The sequence below is a fragment of the Coregonus clupeaformis genome, chromosome 29, assembly GCF_020615455.1.
Source record: "Coregonus clupeaformis isolate EN_2021a chromosome 29, ASM2061545v1, whole genome shotgun sequence".
Taxonomy (NCBI): Eukaryota; Metazoa; Chordata; class Actinopteri; order Salmoniformes; family Salmonidae; genus Coregonus; species Coregonus clupeaformis.
In genome coordinates this window covers 8,911,166-8,937,423 of record NC_059220.1, presented here as the reverse complement: position 1 = coordinate 8,937,423, position 26,258 = coordinate 8,911,166, and the positions used below count along the sequence as shown (strand labels likewise).

At 40.7% G+C, this 26,258-nt stretch overlaps 1 protein-coding gene across 7 annotated transcripts in view; it reads left to right on the top strand.

Annotated features, from left to right (window-relative positions):
- The first annotated feature begins 1,035 nt into the window (after positions 1–1,035).
- sash1b (SAM and SH3 domain containing 1b) overlaps positions 1,036–26,258 on the top strand; it is an 83,198-nt gene continuing 57,975 nt past the window's right edge. For 6 of the 7 annotated variants that reach the window (XM_041854632.2, XM_041854636.2, XM_041854633.2 and 3 more), the window contains exon 1: positions 1,036–2,327. In XM_041854632.2, coding sequence (XP_041710566.2) covers positions 1,785–2,327 — 543 coding nt within the window. In that variant the 5' untranslated portion in view covers positions 1,036–1,784. The remainder of the gene's footprint in view (positions 2,328–26,258) is intronic. The other variant, XM_041854630.2, reaches the window with a different exon arrangement.

Sequence of the window (26,258 nt, the reverse complement as noted above, 5' to 3'; positions counted from 1 at the left end):
CCTCCCCTTCATCTACACTGATTGAAGTGGATTTAACAGGTGACATCAATAAGGGATCATAGCTTTCACCTGGTCAGTCTATGTCATGGAAAGAGCAGGCGTTCTTAATGTTTTGTATACTCAGTATGTGTGTATATTTTTGTTCAGTATATATAAACACAACATGTAAAGTGTTGCTACCATTTTTCATGAGCTGAAATAAAAGATCCCAGAAATGTTCCATACCCACAAAAACCAACCGGCCTCACAACCGCAGACCACGTGTAACCACGCCAGCCCAGGACCTCCACATCTGGCTTCTTCACCTGCAGGATCGTCTGAGACCAGCCACCCGGACAGCTGATGAGGAGTATTTCTGTCTGTAATAAAGCCCTTTTGTGGGGAAAAACTCATTCTGAATGGCTGGGCCTGGCTCCCCAGTGGGTGGACCTGGCACCCCAGTTGGTGGGCCTATGCCCTCCCAGGCCCACCCATGGCTGTGCCCCTGCCAAGTCATGTGAAATCCATAGATTAGTGCCTAATGAATTTATTTCATTTGACTGATTTCCTTCAATGAACTGTAACTCAGTGAAGTCTTTGGAATTGTTGCATCTTGTGATTATATTTCTGTTTAGTGTGTGTGTATATATATATATATATATATATATATATATAGTTGTGCAATGGAAATAAAATCAATGTAAAACAAATTGTATTTGCGTCTGTTTTTCAAAATGCCCATTACATGTTCCATGGTTTAAGGGTTCATAAAACACAGGAATCATCATCACAGGGGTCCAACAGTCCTCCTGGAGAGCTACTGGTTGCACGCTTGTGCTCTAGCCCAGCTCTAACAGACTTGATGCAAACCATCAAATAATAGCCTAATAAATTATATGAATTGATTTACTTCAGTGGCCGACAATTTCAGCATTGATTGATCTGACATGTACTTAATCAGTCAATTGCGGTATATGTCGAACAGAGGGCGCTAGAGTACAGATAATGCTCAATTGCCTTTTCTTTTTTTGAAACAAGCGCGAAGCAGAATACGCTTGAATTGAATGGGACTCCGAAGCAACTCTAGCCGGAGATACACAATTCAATCCCGGGAGAGAGAAGGTGCTTTGCACCATGTGCTACAACAGGTTTATTCGGACCTAGGCCTACAGTTAAGAAGCGGTGAAACGCGTTTTATCTCGCATTTACCGCCACTCTGAAGTTTGGATCACTGAGTGATGAAAACAACGGCATTTGGACGTTGCCGCGCCAGGGCTGCCCTTTTCGAAACAGTAGCAATGAAACAAACAAAAGCGGTGAGGAACAAAGAATGTTGGAAATTCAGCTCGAGGACACTTATTGCACAATTCCTTCAGTTTTTTTGTTAAACTCCTGTATATGTTGTGTTTCTTTGGTTGGATATCATGCCTTCTCTTTCTCACCTGCTTTGATTAATTGATGACCAGACCACACCTGCTAGGTTGGATTTTTGGACGCGATGGTCCATTCATAATAAAATATTTTTTTGGGAACACCAGTATTGTACCGTTTAACATGACGTTCATTTTTTATTGTAACAGTAGTAGACTCGGCTCTATAGATTTCGTTTTTTATTCTTCATCAGTTTAATAATCTCTGCATGAGTTTGTAATTTTGGATCCACTGGGAATGACACAGAGGCGGTGGCGGATGTAAAAATGGGTCAAGGATACCGCCGCTCCTGAGGTTTATATTTTGGAGATAACGGAACCATTTGTAACATAGTCTATGCATGCCAATCATTGCTCATCGTTACGTATGTCAAAATGATGCGCACCGGCCCCGGCCTTGTCTACGAGTGGCTACAGACTCTTCAGCTGCCTCAATATTTGGAGGGGTTTGTGGACAATGGATACGACGATCTCGAAGTTTGTAAACAAATTGGGGACCCCGATCTGGACGCCATAGGTGTCCACGTCCAGCACCACCGAGAAAAGTTGCTCAACGCAGTGAAGAAGTTGAAAGAGCAGGAGAAGAAAAAAGCTCCAGGTCTTTACTTCACCCTCGAGCCTCTGAACCCCCTGTACCCCTCTTCCTGTATCCCCTTGTTGGGCAACACAGTGCACATCACAGAGCGGGAGAATGAACTCCAAGGGTCAAGGTCATGGACAGTATCCAACCAGGAGGAAGTTGGAATTGGGGATCACCAAAGATGTCACCAAGAGTCATCATGTCCTAAAAACAACAATTTGAGTTTCACTGATTGTAAAGAGTTGGTGACTTACCCCAAACTGAAACTGAAGATCTTGATCAGGGATAAACTTGTGAAAGATGGAATCAACCTCAGTGAGCCGCCGTACACCCACAAGGTAGGCTCCTATGTGTCATTATTGATGTTGATTATTGTAATGTTTGTTCATCATAGACTGTCACATACAATTACACACTCATCCCTCTGTGCTTGCTGTGATGAATAGTATGGCCAATTTCTTTGATGTTGCTGTCTACAATCAATTGTGCTCGGACACTTTCAGAGTCAGGGTGACTACCGCTTGAGGCCTGATGGGCAGTCAGAGGACTTTAATACACACACATACACATTTATAAATGTACCTACTCAGAAATGATTTTGGGCCTGTAGGTCTGACCGACACAATGCTCTATTGAAGCAATGCTCTATTGTGCGAGTCCATTTCATTTATAAGTCCTATGGGACACATTATTGCCCTGGCTGGGGTAATGAGCTCATATCCTTCAGACTTTCTAGTAACAGCTATCATTGTTACCTAACGGTATTTTACTGTTGGTTAAACTGATAGCTTCCATTGTCTGCCACCATGGAGACGCATAGTGTGCATTCCAAATGCCACCCTATTCCCTACATAGTACACACATTTTTACCAGAATCCTATGGGACCTGGTCAAAAGTAGTGCACTAAATAGGGAATAGTTTCCATTTGGTTGCCATTTGGAACGGACACACAGAGTATTCAGATAGGTTATCTATGTCTACCTCTCATTCCATCCCTTTACTCTGACATATGTTTTACAGAGTATGGTGTCTCTTTACTGATGACATCACATACGGTACAGATGCTCTGTGTACGTCCCCTCAGATTGATGCTGGTATTCGCGGTCAGAGAGCGAGGCAGTGTCTGCAGTTGCAGACTTTAGTATTGACTTTACCCTTCATTGTGGTGTGTAGTATTGGTCTATTTAGTAATTGGAATCAGCACCACATTGCAGCAAAGGCCAACTCCTGTTCTCCAGTATGGGGTTTGGTAGATTTTTGATTTAGGTTGCTGTCTCGTGCTGTTCTAAAATTGGTTCTGTGTCAGTGGATACGGGTTAGACCTATACCATATTAACAATGAATGAGTTTGATTTCCAGAATCGGTGAGCCAGATATGGCTGTCCAAAATGGCTCTGCCTCTCCAGAAAGTCTTATTGGAGCTGAGCTGTTACAACAGATGAAGAATACCTGCTTAGGCTGCATGTTTAGGCTACAGTCTCAGGCAGCATCCTATAGAATGAAGAGAGAACGCAGAGTATCAGTTACTAACCAGGGTTTTTTCTGCCGTTTGAAATCCTTGGGCGGTCAGCCTAAACGTTTTTTTGGGTCGCCTAAATGCAGTTTATCACCAACTTCATTGCGATCTTTTCGGCCGAATTCTGAAAAAAATACAGGTTCAGACGCACTAAACCATTCACATGATGCGTTTTTTCCCTCCACTTTCCAGAAATATTTGCATAACGTCACCCAAGCTGCTGCGGTCATTCTCAGTGGCAAAATTTTCAAAGTGGCTAGAGAGGACACAGTAATGAGAATCCTATGCTATGGAATATTACGATAGGCTATTCATCCTTGGCTACGGTTCATTCAGTTGCACCCCATTTTAATAAGAAAGGAAACTCAACTGGCACCTGTCGTCATTCCTCGCACATGCTGACCATCATGACGCTTGCTGCCTACAGTTCTTTCTGATTTAACAAGATGAAGTCCAGACAGGCTTATTTTAGGAAACCTTCTGAATGGACATAGAGAATTGGCTAACTCGTACACACACACCCACCCACCTAAGAGGACCCATTGCCTGCAGCGCATCTCACTCAGACACATAAACAAATCACATTTCTCCTTTCCCAAAAATCGTTTTAAAATCCTTTCTGTAGGATATCAAAATCCAGTCTAATGATCAGCTGTTGATACATTTTTGTGAAACAATAGGCGGTTATGTTGACACTACATTTTAATTTGAGTGCTTTATCTAAATCTGTTTAACCACTGGAATCCCCTTACACTTCAGTGTTGTGATGCAACAATCCAGGCAAAATGGGTAGCGCATAGAATGAAAAAGGTTTTATCTGATATTATTCATCCTGATCAGACAGGTCTTTTACATGGATGATACATTGGAGATAATGTAAGAAAATTACTTGAAACAATATGAAACACCAAAGAAACCAGGCCTGGTCTTCATAGCAGATTTTGAAAAGGCCTTTGATAAAGTATGACTAGAATTTATATATAAATTGCTGGACTATTTTATTTATTTAGTAGAATCTCTTATACAATGGGTTAGTTACAGTATGTATAGTAACCCCAAGTGTCAAATATTAAATAAAGGTTACTTCTCAAAATATTGAACTGTCAAGAGGAGTTAAACAATGTTGTCAATGTGTGCCGATGACTCAAGACTTCTCTTAAGTCCCCAATCTTGATCACTGCACAGTGGAGGATCTAGATCATTTATCTAGCCTCTCTGAACTAAAACCTAATTATGATATGTGTACCACATTACGTATTGGATCATTAATAGACAACTTTTACATTACCCTATAGTTTACCAATAAAGTGGTCTGATGGTGAAGGAAACATACTTGGTATTCATATAAATAAACTCACTACAACAAATGTCAAAAATAGACAATCTTGCAACCATGAAGAGGTAAATACCTGTATTTATGGAAAAATCACCACAATTTAACTCTTTAGTCATATAACAGTTTACTTCTGGCGCTGTCTATCCCAGACGAATCGTTAAAAAAATTATTTCACTATTTGGAACGGTAAGCCAGACACAATTAAACGTGCGTATTTATATAATGAATATGAGTTTGAGGTGGCTAAAATGATTTTAAATATTAAAACATTAAACCACTCACTAAAAGCTTCAGGCATAGAAAAGTTATACTTAAACCCGAACTGGTTCTCCAGTAGATTAGGAAGAATAGCTCAGTTCTTGTAAAGACTATAGCCTTTTTGCCTTTATCCAGATTACAATGTATTTCAATTTAAATTATTATACAAAGTTCTTGTCACCAACAGAATGTTATGTATATAAGGCACACAACCATCTCAGCTCTGCAGATTCTGCTGCAAAGAGACAGAATCACTAAATAAATAAATATGCCATTTAGCAGACGCTTTTATCCCAAGCAACTTAGTCATGCGTGCGTAAACTTTTTTGTTGTTGTTGTGTATGGGTGGTCCCGGGGATCGAACCCACTACCTTGGCGTTACAAGCGCTGTGCTCTACCAGCTGAGCTACAGAGGACCACACTAGATCACTTATTCTGCATATTGCCCCTAAAGTGCCTTCAGAAAGTAATCACACCCCTTGACTTTTTCCACATTTTGTGTTAAAGCCTGAATAAAAAATTTATTAAATTGAGATCTTTTGTTACTGGCCTACACACAATACTCCATAATGTCAAAGTGGAATTATGTTTTTTGAAATTTTTACAAATCAATTAGAAATGAAAAGCTGAAATGTCTTGCATCAATAAGTATTCAACGCCTTTGTTATGGCAAGCCTAAAGTTCAGGAGTAGAAATGTGCATAGTTACAAGTTACATAGTAAGTTGCATGGACTCCAGTCTGTGTGCAATAATAATGACTACCTCATCTCTGTACCCCACACATACAATTATCTGTAAGGTCCCTCAGTCGAGCAGTGAATTTCAAACACAGATTCAACCACAAAGACCAGAGAGGTTTTCCAATGCCTCACAAAGAAGGGCAACTATAGTTTTTTTTTTAAAGCAGACATTGAATATCCCTTTGAGCATGGTGAAGTTAATTACACTTTGGATGGTGTATCAATACACCCAGTCACTACAAAGATACAGGCGTCCTTCCTAACTCAGTTGCCAGAGAGGAAGGAAACCGCTCAGGGATTTCACCATGAGGCCAATGGTGACTTTAAAACAGTTAGAGGATAATGGTTGTGATAGGAGAACTGAGTATGGATCAACAACATTGTAGTTACCACACAATATTAACCTAATTGACAGAGTGAAAAGAAGTAAGCCTGTACAGAATAAGAATATTCCAAAAATATGCATCCTGTTTGCAACAAGGCACTAAAGTAATACTGCATAAAATGCGGCAAAGCAATTTACTTTTTGTCCTAAATACAAAGCGTTATGTTTGGGGCAAATCAAATACAACACATTACTGAGTACCGCTCACCATATTTTCAAGCATAGTGGTGGCTGCATCATGTTATGGGTACGCTTGTAATCGTCAGGGACTGGAGAGTTTTTCAGGATAAAAAAAGTAACAGACTGTAGCTAAGCACAGGCAAAATCCTAGAGGAAAATCAGGTTGTCTGCTTTCCACCAGACACTGGGAGATTAATTCCTGAGTGGCAGAGTTACACTTTTGACTTAAATCTGCTTGAAAATCTATGGCAAGACTTGAAAATGGCTGTCTAGCAATGATCAACAATCAACTTGACAGAGCTTGAATAATCTTTTAAAAGAATGGACAAATATTGTACAATCCAAGTGTGCAAAGCTCTTAGAGACTGTTCCAAAAAGTCAAAGGTGCTTCTACAAATTATTGACTCAGGGGTGTGAATACTTATGTAAATGAGATCTGTGTTGAATTTTCAATAAATGTGCAAACATTTTGAAAAACATGTTTTCACTTTATCATTATGGGGTATTGTGTGTAGATGGGTGAGGCCGCTCAGGAACATTCAATGTCGTCTTGGTAAGCAACTCCAGTGTAGATTTAGCCTTGTTTTAGATTCTTGTACTACTGAAAGGTGATTTGTCTCCCAGTGTCTGTTGGAAAGCAGACTGAACCAGGTTTTCCTCGAGGATTTTGCCTGTGCTTATAGCTGTATTCCATTAATTTTTATCCTTAAAAAAAACTCCCTAGTCCTTGACGATGACAAGCATACCCATAACATGATGCATCCACCACCGTGCTTGAAAATATAAAGAGCGGTACTCTGTAATGTGTTGTGTTGGATTGGCCCGAAACATAACATAACACTTTGTATTCAGGACAAAAAGTTAATTTCTTTGCCACATTTTTTGCAGTATTACTTAAGTGCCTTGTTGCAAACAGGATGCATGTTTTGGAATATTTGTTTTCTGTACAGGCTTCCTTTTCATTCTGTAATTTAGGTTAGTATTGTGGAGTAACTACAATGTTGTTGATCCATCCTCAGTTTTCTTGTATCACAACCATTAAACTCTAAATGTTTTAAAATCACCATTGGCCTCATGGTTAAATCTCTGAGCAGTTTCCTTCCTCTCTGGCAACTGAGTTAGGAAGGATGCCTATATCTTTGTAGTGATTGGGTGTATTGATACACCATCCAAAGTGTAATTAATAACTTCACCATGCTCAAAGGGATACTTAGCGTCTGCTTTTATTTTTACACATCTACCAATCGTTGCCCTTTGCGAGGCATTGAAAAACCTTGCTTGTCTGATTGGTTGAATCTGTGCTTAAAATTCACTACTCGATTGAGGGACCTTACAGATAATTGTATGTGTGGGGTACAGAGATGGGGTAGCCATTCAAATCATGTTAACAACTATTATTGAACACTTGAGTCCATGCAACTTATTATGCGATTTTGTTAAGCACATTTTTACTCCTGAACGTATTTAGGCTTGCCATAAGAAAGGGGTCGAATACTTATTGACTCAAGACATGTTTTGTTCATTTCAAACAAAATTCTACTTTGACATTATGGGATATTGTGTGTAGATTAGTGACCCAAAATATAAATTTTGTCAATTTTTTAATTCAGGTTGTAACACCACAAAAAAAAGTAAAGGGGTGTGAATACTTTCTGAAGGCACTGTACATCATGTTAGTGAAAGATTGAGGCTACAAACTGCTAAGTGCAGAGAGACACTGTGACTCGTTACTGACATTTCTATATGTATGGAAGCACAGGCAAACTGATTCTGACTAAAAGTGTTACTTTTTGGTCCTTTAGTTAGGGTGATTCCATGCCAGTGTTGCCGTAAAATATTTTTGGTATCACCGAATGTGTTGGCAACACAGAAACTTCATTGGGAAAAATGATTTTTGACATGCTTTTTTACATTTGTATCGCAAACAATTTGAGAAAATCATGAGGGAAAGTGGCCTTTTTATGCCCTTTTTAGACCTATACATGCCTCCTGTTAGACCCTATGATCCATGAACCGTACATGATACAGACAACATCTTGGTGTCATTATACTCCTTATTATAGGGTGATCTAACATATGGAGGGAGTATGTCTAGATTATGAAATAGTTTTTTATATGAATATCTCAAAAGCACCCTTTGATTTTGCTTATTTTTAGACATCGTTTGAAACAATATACTCTTCAAACACATCACATTTCCAGAGTGGGCTATCTGATACTTTTAACATCGAAATCGACATTATAGATCACTAACCAATCACAGCCCTCCTTTAGGATTGCACATTCAGCAAATTTGATGTACTTGTAGAGTATATTATTCCGAACAATGTCTTTTTTTTAAATGAACAAATTCGAAAAGGGTACTTTTGAGATATTCATAAATGTGAACATTTGTGTTTCAGAATCTAGACATACTCCATATGTTAGATCACCCTATAAGGAGTATAATGACACCAATATGTTGTCTGTCTCATGTACGGTTCATGGATCATAGGGTCTAACAGGAGGCATGTATAGGTCTACAAAGGGCATAAAATGACAAATAATGTCAAACATCCTTCCTCCCCAATGAAGATACTATGTGAGAATTTCCGGGCTAAGCTGACGTGGAATTGCAGCACAGACGGTTTAGTCAGCCCAATCGTTGGCAGAGTTGATAGATTCCATAGAGGATTTTAAAACAAGACATTAAATAGAGGAGCAGAACAGTGGAGAAGTCAGAGGCAGAAAGAATAGGGGCCAGACGTTATGTCAAAGATGTCTGCCATAATCACAGCGTTTGTGGTTTACTAGATAGGCCTAATTTGATGATGCTACCCTAACTTATTTGGGATGGTCTCTGATGACCTTTATTCTTAGGAATCTGCCGTTATTTGCTCTTTTGTATCTGACTAACTGGCATTTGGAAAAGGACACAGGAACAGCAACAGAGATTGATCCATGTTCTGATTACAGCATTTTGGAACTGTGTCCTTTCGGGTCAGAAGTTTCATTCGGGGATTCCTCACGAAACCAGGACAAAAGACCATGGTATTCCATTAAGTTAGATGATGCAGATATAGGTACAGGCCAGTTAGAATGACCAATGCTTTCTACAACCAGAGAAAGGTCAAATTAAAATCGTTAGAATCCTAGAATTAGATTCATTCTAATTCTATGGAAGGGGATGTGTTGGGGATAAAGGGATGAATCAGAACTGTTTAGTCAAAATAATAACACATGTTATTAGACTTTAGCATGGTAACAGCTAGTGATGGGGTAAAAAAAAATCAGCATTGTTATTACATAGGCTTGTAATAAGATCTATTCTCACTATCTGACAGCATTATAAAGTCCATGCTGCTGGTTTGGACACCGTCCTAATTTGATCAATGAAAAATGGATCTGTGTGTTGTAATTCCCAACCGTTGCCTTGTTTCGATGCGTTCAATAGCAGCATAGCACAATCAATCCTAACGGAGCCCAGTAATTTGGTGCCTGTCTGCGTTCCAAATGGCACCCTATCCCCTATATAGTGCACTACTTTTGACCAGAGCCCTGTGGGCCAATGGCACCCTATCCCCTATATAGTGCACTATTTTTGACCAGAGCTCTGTGGGCCAATGGCACCCTATCCCCTATATAGTGCACTACTTTTGACCAGAGCCCTGTGGGCCCTATAAAGGGAATAGGGTTCCATTTGGGAGGCGAATAGTCTGTTCTGCAGCCATTGGTCAGTTCGCATGGCCAGGCAGCCAACCTATTAGTGACTGTTGGGGGGAAAACAATCAATACAATTAAATGCCCTTGTAAATGACCTAACTACTGCCTGGCGTCTGGAATGGACAATGTGTCTTACAGAAAACGACAAGCATTAAAGAGGCTATTAAAACATATAGCTTTCATCTCCATCCAAGTAATACGACCGCAGCCTCGGACTCCACTTTCTCAGCGAAGTTCATCTGTGTAGAAATACTTTTGTTTAGGTTTTTATCATTTATTTTGACAAAGACAAGACTTTGAGAACTAAGAGCGCATTAAATAGTCCATACAGTTAGTTTTAGCTGAAATGTGCAATAAAGGGACCTTTGTTGAAGTTTGTTCTAACTGATTTCATTCCCTCTACTCCAGTCAAACCTTTGGTTCTCTACATGCAGGCAGGCGTGGTAGAGAACCTGGTGTTTTGCTGGGGTTTTGTAAGGACTTAACAATGTACGTAGTGAGATTTCTCAGATGAATTGACATGGAAATATTTGCCTTGTGTCATTCCAATGTGAGGCAGCATATGGGAAGTTGTTTGTCCCACCAGACCCCTGGTGGGACATTGCCCCTTTCTCTCTGTCACAACAATGGGACACACTAGCCCAGAACCCCTCTCTCTGCTGCACTGGACTGGTAGTCTGGCACATTCTTAGAACAGAATGGCTAACAACAGTTCTACCATAGAATTGGAATGAGTTCTCTCAATTCTAAAGTCTTCCTCCAGAAGGGTTGGGCTGTTTTGATCTTCTTGAGGCTCGCAAGGACAAACAGAACCAGCAGGCTCTTTTTATACAGTTTGGCCCAAGATAAAGTCTGGCCGAATAGGACCTCACAAACACACAGTTCTATAGAAACCGACAGACAGATGTCTTTGTTAGAAAACAAATACAGGATTCAATGGACTTTTTTCTTTGTCTTGTTTAACTTGCATGTGTTTCTTAAAACAGCTATTGGCTACTGGGTTATACTGTGCTATATGTGAGAGCCTGTGCAGCAATGGGGATATCCATTATCAGAGACAAATGGAAAGAGTTGTGCATGTTTAAATGACGACGCATCTGACCAAATATCATTATGATGTCATCCAGAGTCACATGTATTTATTTTCCTAGCTATAGCACACAATATTTTAGACAGCAGGTTTTTGCCATGAAAAAAAGATGGGGATACTGGTGTCATCCTTGCCCTACTAGTAGGCCTATAGCCTGCCAGACATTATAATGTAGCCTACCTCTGTCTGTCTGAAGTGTTTTAGTGAGGGACGGACCCATGGCTGAATAGCAGCCTTTAGACTTTCTGCCAGGTCAATCAATGCACCTGGTCTGATCGAGGTGCTCGTGACAGGAAGCCATTCCTGTGTTTCTCATGTTGCGCTACATGTATGTGACATTTAACCATGGCAACGCAGACAGCACGTGTCTGCTGTGTAAAACCAGAGGGCTACCTCTCATCACAGTGCATTAGTCAGTCTGCATACAAGTCATACCTGGCCTTTTGCTTTTATGGTTTGGGGCCTGTTTTTGATGATTATTCGTCATGCCACAAATCACATCTTGTTTGGGTACAGGCCCTCCTGCAGGGATAACATGTATTTTTAAGCAGTCTTTTAAAAAATTAAAATAAAGATTTATTCCTTTCCAGGGGTTCTTGTCAAAGGTGTTTTTTTAGTTGAGGTGAATCAATGCATTTCATATGTCACTTATTGGCACAGTCCCACTAGATTGTGTGGTACTAACTGCAACCAGCAGCACACTCTTGTTATTGGGAATCGGCTGCCTTTCTGGAGGTAGGCTACCAAAGATGTCTGTTACAGTCCCACGCAATACACAAACTACACTATCAACTGAGCAGATGTAGAGCAAGGGATTGCAATCACAGAGTAGACTGAGAGGAATTCGATTCTCTGTTTAGGAGTGCTGAGCGATAAGTGCTTTTTGAGGTCTGTTCGGTTAGATTATAAAAAAAGATTTTGGATATTTTATTTTTTACAAATACATTATGTGGATTGAATGCTGTAACAACACAGAATAAAACAATTAATAAAAGTCCCATGATAGTAGTGACTGCCCATTACTGCTTATTAACCATCATTTATTCGCATTACAATAATAAAATATATCAGTTGTGTAGTGGGCAGTAATATTTGAATATTAGCTCACAGGAACAATACCGAATGAAATGGCATTCAAATAATAGAACCAAAGTCGGTCAATTAGATGTAAAAAAAAAAAAAAAAATCTGACAAAAACGCTCTTTCGGTTAATGGCTCAGCACTAGTCTTCTATTGAACAACCGCATCAGGTCCTGGTCAAAAGTAGTGCACTATGTAGAAAATAGGATGCCATTTGGGACACAACCTAGGTGCTTGATCCAAAGGAAGCTTAACCTGAGCCTCCTACCTCTATAGGCACCCCCTAAAACAGCATTCAGAACTCTTTAAAGACCAACCTCTTAGTGCACTTTTCCTTTCTCAATTCAATGGCCTATGAGTGAATAGCAGTAGTCTAGCTGTTCTTCTGCCCTGATTTATATGCGGTGGGGAAGATGAAGGTTCTAAAGGCCTGCTTAGTATTGTTCCACCATGAAGAAACACCCACAGACAGGGAACCGGCTGGAAAGTGCATCGCAGGAGATTAAAAACAATGTTAACATTTTGAAAAGTTGTAGTTTCTTGGCTCTCTTAAACAGGTACTGAACTAAATCAATTTAATCCCAAATTACACATTTTGTTGTTACAATGGATTGAATAGTCTCTTTTTGTCAGCTATCAACACAAAATATTCTGTCGAAGTGGAAGAAGAATTCTAACATTTGTACAAAAAAATAAAAACTATCTTGATTAGATAAGTAAGTGGTCAACCCCCTGAGTCAATACATGTTAGAATCACCTTTGGCAGCGATTGTTGATCATTGCTACAGCCATAGATTTTCAAGCCGATTTTAAGTCAAAACTGTAACTAGGCGACTTAGGAACATTCAATGTCGTCTTGGTAAGCAACTCCAGTGTATATTTGGCCTTGTGTTTTAGGTTATTGTCCTGCTGAAAAGGTGAATTTGTCTCCCAGTGTCTGTTGGAAAGCAGCCTGAACCAGGTTTTCCTCTAGGATAAGGCCTGTGCTTAGCTCTATTCCATTAATTTTTATCCTAAAAAGCTTCCTAGTTGCTGCCACCACCATGCTTGAAAATATGAAAACAACACTGAGTGGTACTCAATGATGTGTTGGATTTGCTCCAAATATAACTCTTTGTATTCAGGACATAAAGTTAATTTCTTTGCCATCCTAACTCTGGCAAATGAGTTAGGAAGGACGCCTGTATCTTTTGTAGCGACTGGGTATATTGATACACCATCCAAATTACTTCACCATGCTCAAAGGGAAAAAATGTAAGGAGTGTGAATCCTTTCTGTGTATCCCTTTATATTCTCTTCAATGCACAGATATAGGTCAGTGACTTTATTTCTTAGAACTGTACTTACATTATGCAAGACTCAGTCAGCACCTAGAAATATTCCCAGTAAGAATATCGTATGCATTCCTTAGACATCTCTGAAATCACTGCGCAGTAATGCACAGTGTATTGTCGCATAAAGCAATATGCACTGACACAATGTCTTAGGACTACCTCTGTTTGTTTTTTGTTTCATTTTTCCTTACGGTCTCTCTTGGAATATGGCCAGGATTCAAACAAACACTGAAACGTCTGCACTGCAACTGACTTTTTAAAGGGGATTTCTGCTTGAGCCCACATCCGCTGCAGTAACAGTAAATGTGATGTCTGCGAAAATCTGCGAAAATGTCTTTAAATTGTCTGGGGAAAATATTTGTCTGTCTGTGTGCAGGTCATTAATCTGCATGGGATTGAATCCCGACACTCTGCCTGTTGTAAACCCTGGACGTGGGAGTTTGGATCTGTAGAACAATAAGCTTCCTGCCGGGTCTCTGATGCAGCAGTGTAACGTTAAGGAAGTGTATAAACCATGACCTTTGACCTGTTAAGGTCACGGCTACCGTGCATTGGTCCCTGATGTTGGAATTACAGGACGTTTTAAAAGGCCAAATGCTTTAAGAACTGTCCGTTCATATCGGCTTTAATCACTTAGTGGTCGCCTAGTCGGTCTGTTACACTGCCTCACTACCAATGATGTCTGTGTATATATAAACGCTGGATTGCTGATGCCATGTATTGGCCATTGATAGGCTTTGAAGCCACTGGTCGGCCATAATGGCACTCCCCAGCAGGAGCAGTCCTCCATAGGAATGAATGGAATTCTACAGTATTTCAATTAAATGTTTCAAGGACAAAATGACATGTATTTTTGTTGTTGTAGTGGGGACAGTAACATAACACTCAAAACCAAGAACAGGAGTAGTTCAAGCTGCTTTAAGGAAAATGTGTTTATATGTTTTAATTTGTATGTTTAGCTCACATAATATAATTTACAAGTATGCATTAAGGTGTCTAATAGAATAAGTATGTCAAAAACGAATGTAGACATTAATAAATGCATTTCTAAAGCTTCCATAATCTTTTTTACAATGGAGGAGGTGTACCAAGATGGCTGCGCGGTGGCTTCAATACAGCGCCCCCTGTCAGTCATCCAGGGTTTATACACGTCATTGCTCACTACCCTGCAGACACCTTCAGTCAATTAACCCTTTAGTTTGAATGGCCTCGCAGCAGTGTGACTGACTGGACTTTAATATCCCCTAGTACATTACTATCCCTGTGCTGACATTAACAGCTTTAAGTAGACCTACTGTATATGATGTAGAGACAAATATGTTCATGCTTCTCTCTGACCAGAATACACTGGAGGTCAGGTTCACTTTAGATAATAATAATAATAATAATATGCCATTTAGCAGACGCTTTTATCCAAAGCGACTTACAGTCATGCGTGCATACATTTTTTGTGTATGGGTGGTCCCGGGGATCGAACCCACTACCTTGGCGTTACAAGCGCCGTGCTCTACCAGCTGAGCTACAGAGGACCACAATATATAAAGGAGGTCATGGTCAGAGTGCCCTATGGAAGTGACGTGAGGTTTTTCAGGAAACTACTCATTATGAATATCATTCTTCTGTCTCCTCTTGACTGTAATCCCCTTTCTGCATCTGCTCAGTTGATAATGTAGTTTTGTGTATTGTGAGACTACCAGTATGGCAAACAGACGCATCTTGATACATTGTTTTAATGGCAAAAGTAGTGCACAATGTAGGGAATAGGGTTCCATTTGGGACGCAACCTTGCCAGGCAGCCTCTGTGTGATGGTGTGTTTGAGGCCTGCTACAATGACCTTGGTCAAGTTCCCCTACTCACTAATAATGGAGTCCCTCTTCCCCTCTCTCTTCCCCTCTCTCTTCCCCTCTCTCTCTCCCTCTCTCTTCCTCCCTCTCTCTTCCCCTCTCTCTTCCCCTCTCTCTTCCTCCCTCTCTCTTCCCCTCTCTCTTCCCCTCTCTCTTCCCCTCTCTCTTCCCCTCTCTCTTCCCCTCTCTCTTCCCCACTCTCTTCCCCTCTCTCTTCCCCTCTCTCTTCCCCTCTCTCTTCCCCTCTCTCTTCCCCTCTCTCTTCCCCTCTCTCTTCCCCACTCTCTTCCCCTCTCTCTTCCTCCCTCTCTCTTCCCCTCTCTCTTGCTCTTTCTCTCTCGCCCCCCTCCCCCAGAGATATATTTTTGAGATGGGCCGTTTTAGCAGGGTTAGAGAGTTGATATAGTAGAGCGTTTTCAGTCAGTGAAGCAGAAAGCAGCTTCTAATACAGCTAGGGGCCATACTGCAGATCAAGCCCCATTACTGGAATCCAGATTGCACTCCTCTGTTTCCACACATTAGTCCTGTTTTCATTTATTTATACTATGCATATTTCATAAGGTATTGAATTATTGGGGGAGTTGAATGTTGGCGTGCATTTGTTTTATACTGTATAAGCAAAATAGAAGCAGGTATGTAAACATCTTTGTTTAAGTGGATAGATCAGATCACTTATTTACATGGACTTACATTAAGGGCAATTCCACATTTTTTTATTTTATCTTTTTTTTTTCTTTAAAAACAATACAATACAAATGGCTACTCCCATCAGTGGGTTCTCTGGTTAGTGGGTGCGCCCACCCCGAGTCGGCGGCAAGGCCCCGCCCCCGGCCCAAAGGGATTTTCCAAGGGCGGGAAAAGCGAGCATGGAAGTGAGCGTACCCATAACCACCAGGACCAGCACACACACCGCTCACAGCATGAAACCAAAACATAAATAGTGAAACACAAAACATACAATAATCCCATCCTCACCCCTGATTTGAGGACCTCAAACATTTATACTGCACATTTGTGTATATAATTATTCCAACACTCATCAATTCCACCCTTCAGAAAGCCACAGATCAACCAGTCTTTCCAAATAAATATTAAATCTACAATTTTCCTCTCACAATACATCCCTCCATTCTCCCATGATGTCTCACTAGGGACTTGAACTTCCCATCTGCAACATTTCTGCTGAAATTGCCCCCCAAAAATATACATTTTACCCAAGAGCACAATGATATTTCCTATTGACTGACTGGTCCTTCAAAATCCTCCAGCAATACAGTTTGCAGGTCCACCCTCACCTTGATATGATGGTATAACAACCATACCTGGACCTGACTCCAAAAACAAGCCACAGATGGACAGTACCCAAAGATGCTCTATTGATTCTGTTTCCGCAAGAGTCTGCACCGGTCTGACTGTTGAATACCCCGTATATATACTGAGCATTCTTTTTGTAGCTAGAATTGTATATAATAGCTTAAATTGAAAATAACAAATGTATGCATCAATTGTTGTTTTGTATATCAGTTCATAAACCCGATGACATGGTATTGGGACATCGCAAATCTGTTCTTTAATTTTATGTGGCAAATTTGTCAACCCTCTTGACCGTAAGTGAAACTGATACATTTTACCATGTTATAGTAGTCATTTTAAGCCATTTATGGTGGCAAACAAACTAATTCATTTATTTCTCTTTTAAGTAATTGCCTTTTCCATTTTTGTGGCAGAGCTGTGATGAGTTGGTTATAATTTATATACATCTCCACACACCTGGATTAATTGGTTGTATGACATAATTCGACCGTTTTGTTGTTTACGATGTAATTCATTAACATGATACCTTTCTTTTATACCTTCTCCAAGAAAATTGGTTTATTCTCTATCAGTACATTGGAGTTTTGCCACATTATGTACTGTAATATAGCTTCTGCCTCTTCTGGAGGATAAAATTGGAATTGTAGCCAACTTTGTATAGCTTCATTTATAAAGGAGGATACTTTAAACAGGGTTCCATTGTCAATCCACCGGAAATTGATTAGTTTTAATCTGTATAACAGCAAAGAGTCCCCTTTTAAACATCGGATGTGCCTCTCTTAGTAGCCTACTGGATAAAAACCTGTTTGGATTTAGATATAGTTTTGGTATAATATAAGCGTTGAGAGAGGTTTAATGCCTTGATATTTAATAGTTTTAGCCCTCCAAACTCATGTTCATTATATAAATATACCCGTTTAACTTTATCTGGTTTTCCATTCCAAATAAAAATAAATATTTTTTGGCTCTCACAACTTACATTATCCTGGAGTGAGTAGAGTCATGAATAGATATGTAAACTGTGATGTCACTAGAGAATTAATCAGTGTAATTTTCCCATAGATGGACAGTTGTTTCAAGATCTTAGCTATTTTGCCAAGTTTTCTGTCAAAATTGATAGTTGCAAGATCATTCAACTTTTCAGGAACGTGTACACCAAGCACATCAACTGCACCATCCGCCCATTTAATCGGGAGACCACATGGCAATTTTAAAGTCTTTAAGAGACCCAATCTGTAATATAGTACACTTATCATTGTTGGGTTTTAGTTCTGATGTGCCATTCTGTTACCAAACTTTGCATCTGCACTGTTGAAGTAAAACATTTTAAATGTGGATATTATTGAAAGTAGTCCTTGTGCATAGAGTTTGTTTAACTTTGCAATCATTGGTTTTTGTTTGACATACATTTTAAAGTGAAAAATCTGAGTCTCAGCATCACTCTGTTACCATGGAATTGCCCTTAAGTTCACACCAGTTTCTGTTCAAGTCCCTGGGAAGATGTTGATTTAGAATGAACTTTGCAGTTCTGAAGTTATTTCTGTGATTAACTTCTGACTACTATATCGGTAGGAAATGGTAATGGAATGAAAATTAACACTGTATAAAGCCAATGAAGCGTAACAAATCCACTATCAAGTACTGTGTGCTGTTATCAGTTTGACTTGGACTGAAATAGGTGCCGGTACTGTTTTTACATTTAGGTGCAGGAGCTCCACAATACTTTAGAGCTAATATTCTATAAGCGGATCAGGAGCTCAAGCAGTAGAAAATGTGAGGTGCCGGTACGCCGCTCTGGTGAGCTCCTGCCCAAGTCGAGCACTGGCTGTTATCCTCTAATGACGATGACGAAAGCGTTATCTGGACGGTTTGTGGGGACGTCGTCATGGCAAATGGAAATTCTGAGTGAAGCTAGGCTACCCTGTATTTACAGATGTGTTCAGGGGTTAGCACAAAGTATTAGCCTCTAACTACTGCTGGTCAAATGAAGGCTCTTTTTTAATATATATTTTTTATTCCAAAAAAGAACGACGTGTAGTATACTCCGCAGCTCAACAACAAATCATCACCGATTTACGAGGTGCATCCACAAATAACTTTATTTCCCTTTTGGCTTGGATTTGCTCAGGAGTTTTATGCACTTTGACTTGTGATGTAGTTTTATGAAATATAACTTTGTGTAGTGCCTTTTTGTTTGTTTGTCGGTTCTGAAAAATAGGCCACGTTGGGTTTATAGCCTATACATTATACAGTATATCACAGGAGGCTGCTGAGGGGAGGATGGCTCATAATAATGGCTGGAATTGAGTGAATGGAATGGTATCAGCCACATGGAAACCATGTGTTTTGAGTTCGATTACACGCCATTTATTCCGTTCCAGCCATTACTATGAACTCGTTCTCCCCTTTATGTATATAAAATGTACCAGGAGGTGGTAATCGTCTTTCTAGTGGTGTTGTGACTCAAACGTCACCTCGGTCTTCTCTGACGCGTTGCCCCAGGCACAGTTTACAATGAGATTGGAATGTACACTACGACAGACACGGTAGAGTAATATGGCCTAAACATGAATCGATGGCTCTGTCAAATGCTGTATGGGTATAGCACTAATAACCCTGTTTTGTAAGTCGGTGCATTCGCTTTATCTTGCCCGAGGCACTGGGCGGGAGAAGTTAGCATATTTTAGACAATCCCATTGGTCCTAAAGTTAAAACCGCTGCCAAGGGCACTGGGCAAGCGGAAACTACTCTCTACCTAAGCTAAAGCGACTGAGGGAAGAGAATATTGTCATTAGATTGGGGGCTATTTCACCATAGCCCTTTTCTTGATTCACTGCTAAGCAGTCTCCAATCCTTTTTGTGCATTTTGGGCAAGTGAAAGAGCACAGCAAGACATGGATACTGTATATGTGTAAATATCGTGCAGCATTTGGCTGTGAGCTAGTGATTCGGATAAGCGAGACATGTTGAATGAAGATGTAATAAAAGCCAAGCAGATGCTTCAGAATGTCACTGACTGTATAGGGGATGATCTATATGTTGCTAATCCCATCTGTGTGATATGCTGGCACTTTAAGTCTGTTTCACTGCAGGGCATACAGTAGCGATTAAATCTATGCCACTATGTGACATTTATCTATCAATGTCTCTGGGTTAATCTTTGATTCTCTGCACTTTTAAACTTGAACTTTGCACGTTGACTTCCATTATGTTTACACTGGCATTGGTTAAATACAGAGTACTGTATGTTTTGAGTTGAACAGTATCTCAATATCTTCTCCAGCTAGTCCAGTCATTCCCAATTTGCTGTCAGAGGCCTCCCCCACACAGAGCCATAGATGGTCTTGCCTACTTGAATGGACTGGAGAGGGTCTGTCAACATGACTGGAGGAGCTTCCAAGACCAGCTTTCATGCTGTAATAACATCACTCCGACAGCCTCAGTCACCACGTGGCCAATTGCACAAGCTGAAAACAAAAGGTCAAAGACCCCTTGTGTAAAAAATGCATCATATTATTGTGACCTACTTTCACGTCCTTCTGAGGCCGCGTCTAAAATGGCTTCCTGTGCACAGAGGCCTATGGGTGCACAGAGGCCTATGGGCCCTGGTCAAAAGTAGTGCACTGTATAGGGAATATGGTACCATTTCGGACACACCCCTTCTCTCTCTCTCTGAGTCTACACATCCTCCTCCACACAGCTGGAACACACTGTGGAGCTTCTTTCATGTTTTCAATTTACCATGAGAAGTCGTATGACGCTTGCTGCAAACGGTAGAGTACATCCACGTGTAATGAACTGTAAGCTGGGGCTAGGCTGTGCCTTACAATGCGTGTGTTTTTAATCTATTGGATCCATTCTGACATACACAATAAGCAATTTGTAGGTTATTCATAGTTGCACGATGAAATTGAAAAACTGGGATGCATTTTCTTTTTAGCCCTATTGGTGCTTATTTTGTGATAGACTGTAAATAGTGTTATGTTTTTGTGCAATGCAAACCATGCATAACGTAATCACTTAAAGAAAGGGTGAACACTTTTCATAAGCAGAGCTTCTTGTGCTATTTTGTTGGCGTTCCCACTATTTCACCTCAAGATTCTTGTCGCCATGTTCATCATCAGTGCTATGGCATTGTACACTGCTCAAAAAAATAAAGGGAACACTTAAACAACACAATGTAACTCCAAGTCAATCACACTTCTGTGAAATCAAACTGTCCACTTAGGAAGCAACACTGATTGACAATACATTTCACATGCTGTTGTGCAAATGGAATAGACAACAGGTGGAAATTATAGGCAATTAGCAAGACACCCCCAATAAAGGACTGGTTTTACAGGTGGTGACCACAGACCACTTCTCAGTTCCTATGCTTCCTGGCTGATGTTTTGGTCACTTTTGAATGCTGGCGGTGCTTTCACTCTAGTGGTAGCATGAGACGGAGTCTACAACCCACACAAGTGGCTCAGGTAGTGCAGCTCATCCAGGATGGCACATCAATGCGAGCTGTGGCAAGAAGGTTTGTTGTGTCTGTCAGTGTAGTGTCCAGAGCATGGAGGCGCTACCAGGAGACAGGCCAGTACATCAGGAGACGTGGAGGAGGCCGTAGGAGGGCAACAACCCAGCAGCAGGACTGCTACCTCCGCCTTTGTGCAAGGAGGAGCAGGAGGAGCACTGCCAGAGCCCTGCAAAATGACCTCCAGCAGGCCACAAATGTGCATGTGTCTGCTCAAACGGTCAGAAACATACTCCATGAGGGTGGTATGAGGGTCCGACGTCCACAGGTGGGGGTTGTGCTTACAGCCCAACACCGTGTAGGACGTTTGGCATTTGCCAGAGAACACCAAGATTGGCAAATTCGCCACTGGCGCCCTGTGCTCTTCACAGATGAAAGCAGGTTCACACTGAGCACATGTGACAGACGTGACAGAGTCTGGAGACGCCATGGAGAACGTTCTGCTGCCTGCAACATCCTTCAGCATGACCGGTTTGGCGGTGTCCAGTCATGGTGTGGGGTGGCATTTCTTTGGGGGGCCGCACAGCCCTCCATGTGCTCGCCAGAGGTAGCCTGACTGCCATTAGGTACCGAGATGAGATCCTCAGACCCCTTGTGAGACCATATGCTGGTGCGGTTGGCCCTGGGTTCCTCCTAATGTAAGACAATGCTAGACCTCATGTGGCTGGAGTGTGTCAGCAGTTCCTGCAAGAGGAAGGCATTGATGCTATGGACTGGCCCGCCCGTTCCCCAGACCTGAATCCAATTGAGCACATCTGGGACATCATGTCTCGCTCCATCCACCAATGCCACGTTGCACCACAGACTGTCCAGGAGTTGGCGGATGCTTTAGTCCAGGTCTGGGAGGAGATCCCTCAGGAGACCATCCGCCACCTCATCAGGAGCATGCCCAGGCGTTGTAGGGAGGTCATACAGGCACGTGGAGGCCACACACACTACTGAGCCTCATTTTGACTTGTTTTAAGTACATTACATCAAAGTTGGATCAGCCTGTAGTGTGGTTTTCCACTTTAATTTTGAGGGTGACTCCAAATCCAGACCTCCATGGGTTGATAAATTTGATTTCCATTGATAATTTTTGTGTGATTTTGTTGTCGGCACATTCAACTATGTAAAGAAAAAAGTATTTAATAAGATTATTTCATTCATTCAGATCTAGGATGTGTTATTTTAGTGTTCCCTTTATTTTTTTGAGCAGTGTATTTGTGGGTGTGTAGCAGTTACTTACTTCAGTGCTCTTGGCATAATTATAGATTGTTAATCTGGAACCTATTAATGTATAGCACACGATCCCGAAAATATCCCCCAAAAATATTTTCTACATTGTAGAATAATAGTGAAGACATCAAAACTATGAACACATGGAATCATGTAGTAACCAAAAAAGTGTTAAACAAATCAAAATATATTTCATATTTGAGATTCTTCAAATAGCCACCCTTTGCCTTAATGACAGCTTTGCACACTCTTGGCATTCTCTCAACCAGCTTCATGGGGTAGTCACCTGAAATGCATTTCAATTAACTGGTGTGCGTTCTTTAAAAGTTAATTTGTGGAATTCCTTTCCTTCTTAATGGCCCAAGCAAGTCTCTTATTTTTATTGGTGTCCTTTTAGTAGTGGTTTCTTTGCAGCAATTCGACCATGAAAGCCTGATTCACACAGTCTCCTCTGAACAGTTGATGTTGAGATGTCTGTTACTTGAACTCTGAAGCATTTATTTGGTCTGCAATTTCTGAGGCTGGTAACTCTAATGAACTTATCCTCTACAGCAGAGGTAACTCTGGGTCTTCCATTCCTGTGGCGCTCCTCATGTGTGCCAGTTTCAGCATAGCGCTTGATGGTTTTTGCAACTGCACTTGAAGAAACTTGATAGATTAATTTGTCTTTTTAAGGTAATGACTAAAGGATTTCACCCCAAATACGGTATAAATGTGTAAACTGTATTAGAATTATAAGACAATAAAACCACTAACAGGGAATATGGGTAGAAACTGTTGGAGGCCAATATACCATAGTAAGAGGGGACTTAGGTGGGCGCCTAAAGGTGGGCGGAGCAAAGTTCCTTTGTGTGAAGGCATATAAAAAGTGTGTGTGTTTTGAGCGGGAGAGCGCTCTCATTGAATAAAAATGCTGATCCCTTGCAGACTGGAGAATTGTTTAAATCATTCTTAACTAGAGTCTTACACCCTCTGGGGATTATTCAAAGTTTGAGTATTAGAGAGAGAAATTCTTGTGACAAAACTTTAAAAGTTCTTGTAATGTTCCATATTGACAGACCTTCATGTCTTAAAGTAATGATGGACTGTAATTTCTCTTTGCTTATTTGAGCTGTTCTTGCCATAATATGGACTTGGTCTTTTAACAAATAGGGCTATCTTCTGTATACCACCCCTACCTTGTCACAACACAACTGATTGGCTCAAATGCATTAAAAAGGAAATAAATTCCACACATTAATTTTTAACAAGGCACACCTGTTAATTATCTTGGCCAGGTCGCAGTTGTAAATGAGAACTTGTTCTCAACTGGCTTACATGGTTAAATAAAGGTGAAATAAAAAAAATGAAATGGATTCCAGGTGACTATCTCATGAAGCTGGTTGAGAGAATGCCAAGAGTGTGCAAAGCTGTCATCAAGGCAAAGAGTGGCTATTTGAAGAATCTCAAATCTCCAATAAATGTTGATTTGTTTAACACTTTTTTGGTTACTACATGATTCCATATGTGTTATGTCATAGTTTTGATGTCTTCACTATTATTCTACAATGTAGAAAATAGTAAAAATAAAGAAAAACCCTGGAATGAGTAGATGTTCTAAATATTTTGACTGCTACTGTATGTGTATGTGTATATTTATGTGTGTGTGTGTGTATATATGTATGTGTGTGTGTGTGTATATATATATATATATATATATATACACACACACACACACAGTGGGGAGAAAAAGTATTTGAGACAGCCAATTGTGCAGGTTCTCCCACTTACAAAAGATGGAGAGGCCTGTAATTTTCATCATAGGTACACGTCAACTGTGAGAGACGAAATAGAAAAAAAAATCCAGGAAATCACATTGTAGGATTTTTAAGGAATTAATTTGCAAATTATGGTGGAGACATAAGTATTTGGTACATCAGAAAAGCAGAACTTAATACTTTGTTATAGAACCCTTTGTTGGCAATGACAGAGGTCAAACGTTTTCTGTAGGTCTTGACAAGGTTTGTACACACTGCAGCAGGGATTTTGTCCACTCCTCCATACAGACCTTTCAGCTCCCTCCAAAGATTTTCTATTGGGTTCAGGTCTGGAGACTGGCTAGGCCACTCCAGGACCTTGAGATGCTTCTTACGGAGCCACTCCTTAGTTGCCCTGGCTGTGTGTTTCGGGTCGTTGTCATGCTGGAAGACCCAGCCACGACCCATCTTCAATGCTCTTACTGAGGGAAGGAGGTTGTTGGCCAAGATCTCGCGATACATGGCCCCATCCATCCTCCCCTTCAATACGTTGCAGTCGTCCTGTCCCCTTTGCAGAAAAGCATCCCCAAAGAATGATGTTTCCACCTCCATGCTTCACGGTTGGGATGGTGTTCTTGGGGTTGTACTCATCCTTCTTCTTCCTCCAAACACGGCAAGTGGAGTTTAGACCAAAAAGCTATATTTTTCTCTCATCAGACCACATGACCTTCCCCCATTCCTCCTATGGATCATCCAGATGGTCATTGGCAAACTTCAGACGGGCCTGGACATGCGCTGGTTTGACCAGGGGGACCTTGCGTGCGCTGCAGGATTTTAATCCATGACGGCGTAGTGTGTTACTAATGGTTTTCTTTGAGACTGTGGTCCCAGCTCTCTTCAGGTCATTGACCAGGTCCTGCCGTGTAGTTCTGGGCTGATCCCTCACCTTCCTCATGATCATTGATGCCCCACGAGGTGAGAATTTGCATGGAGCCCCAGACCGAGGGTGATTGACCGTCATCTGTGGTCCTCTGTAGCTCAGCTGGTAGAGCACGGCGCTTGTAACGCCAAGGTAGTGGGTTCGATCCCCGGGACCACCCATACACAAAAAAATAAAATAATTATGCACGCATGACTGTAAGTCGCTTTGGATAAAAGCGTCTGCTAAATGGCTTATTATTATTATTATTATTATTATCTTGAACTTCTTCCATTTTCTAATAATTGCGCCAACAGTTGTTGCCTTCTCACCAAGCTGCTTGCCTATTGTCCTGTAGCCCATCCCAGCCTTGTGCAGGTCTACAATTATATCCCTGATGTCCTTACACAGCTCTAGGCCATTGTGGAGAGGTTGGAGTCTGTTTGATTGAGTGTGTGGACAGGTGTCTTTTATACAGGTAACGAGTTCAAACAGGTGCAGTTAATACAGGTAATGAGTGGAGAACAGGAGGGCATCTTAAAGAAAAACTAACAGGTCTGTGAGAGCCGGAATTCTTACTGGTTGGTAGGTGATCAAATACTTATGTCATGCAATAACATGCAAATTAATTACTTAAAAATCATGCAATGTGATTTTCTGGATTTTTGCTTTAGATTCCGCCTCTCACAGTTGAAGTGTACCTATGATAAAAAATTACAGACCTCTACATGCTTTGTAAGTAGGAAAACCTGCAAAATCGGCAGTGTATCAAATACTTGTTCTCCCCACTGTATATGTGTGTATGTATATGCATGCTAATGGGATGGAGCACTATTTGTATTATTCATGATGTAATTGACAGCCCTCTTACCCATCCCCTTTTCCCAATGTTTTAGAGACATTTACATCCCTATTACATCATTCATCCCACTGTTATCAACTGCCTCCAATAGCGACATAATAGAAAAGCAAGCAGTTTTGGGTACTTCTGAATCTAATCAATAAGATAATGGTAAATCTAAATCTGTATGCAACGCTGAGCCTGTATTCCAGTGTAATGTTACTAGTAATAGTGATTTACCTTTTATTCTTTACC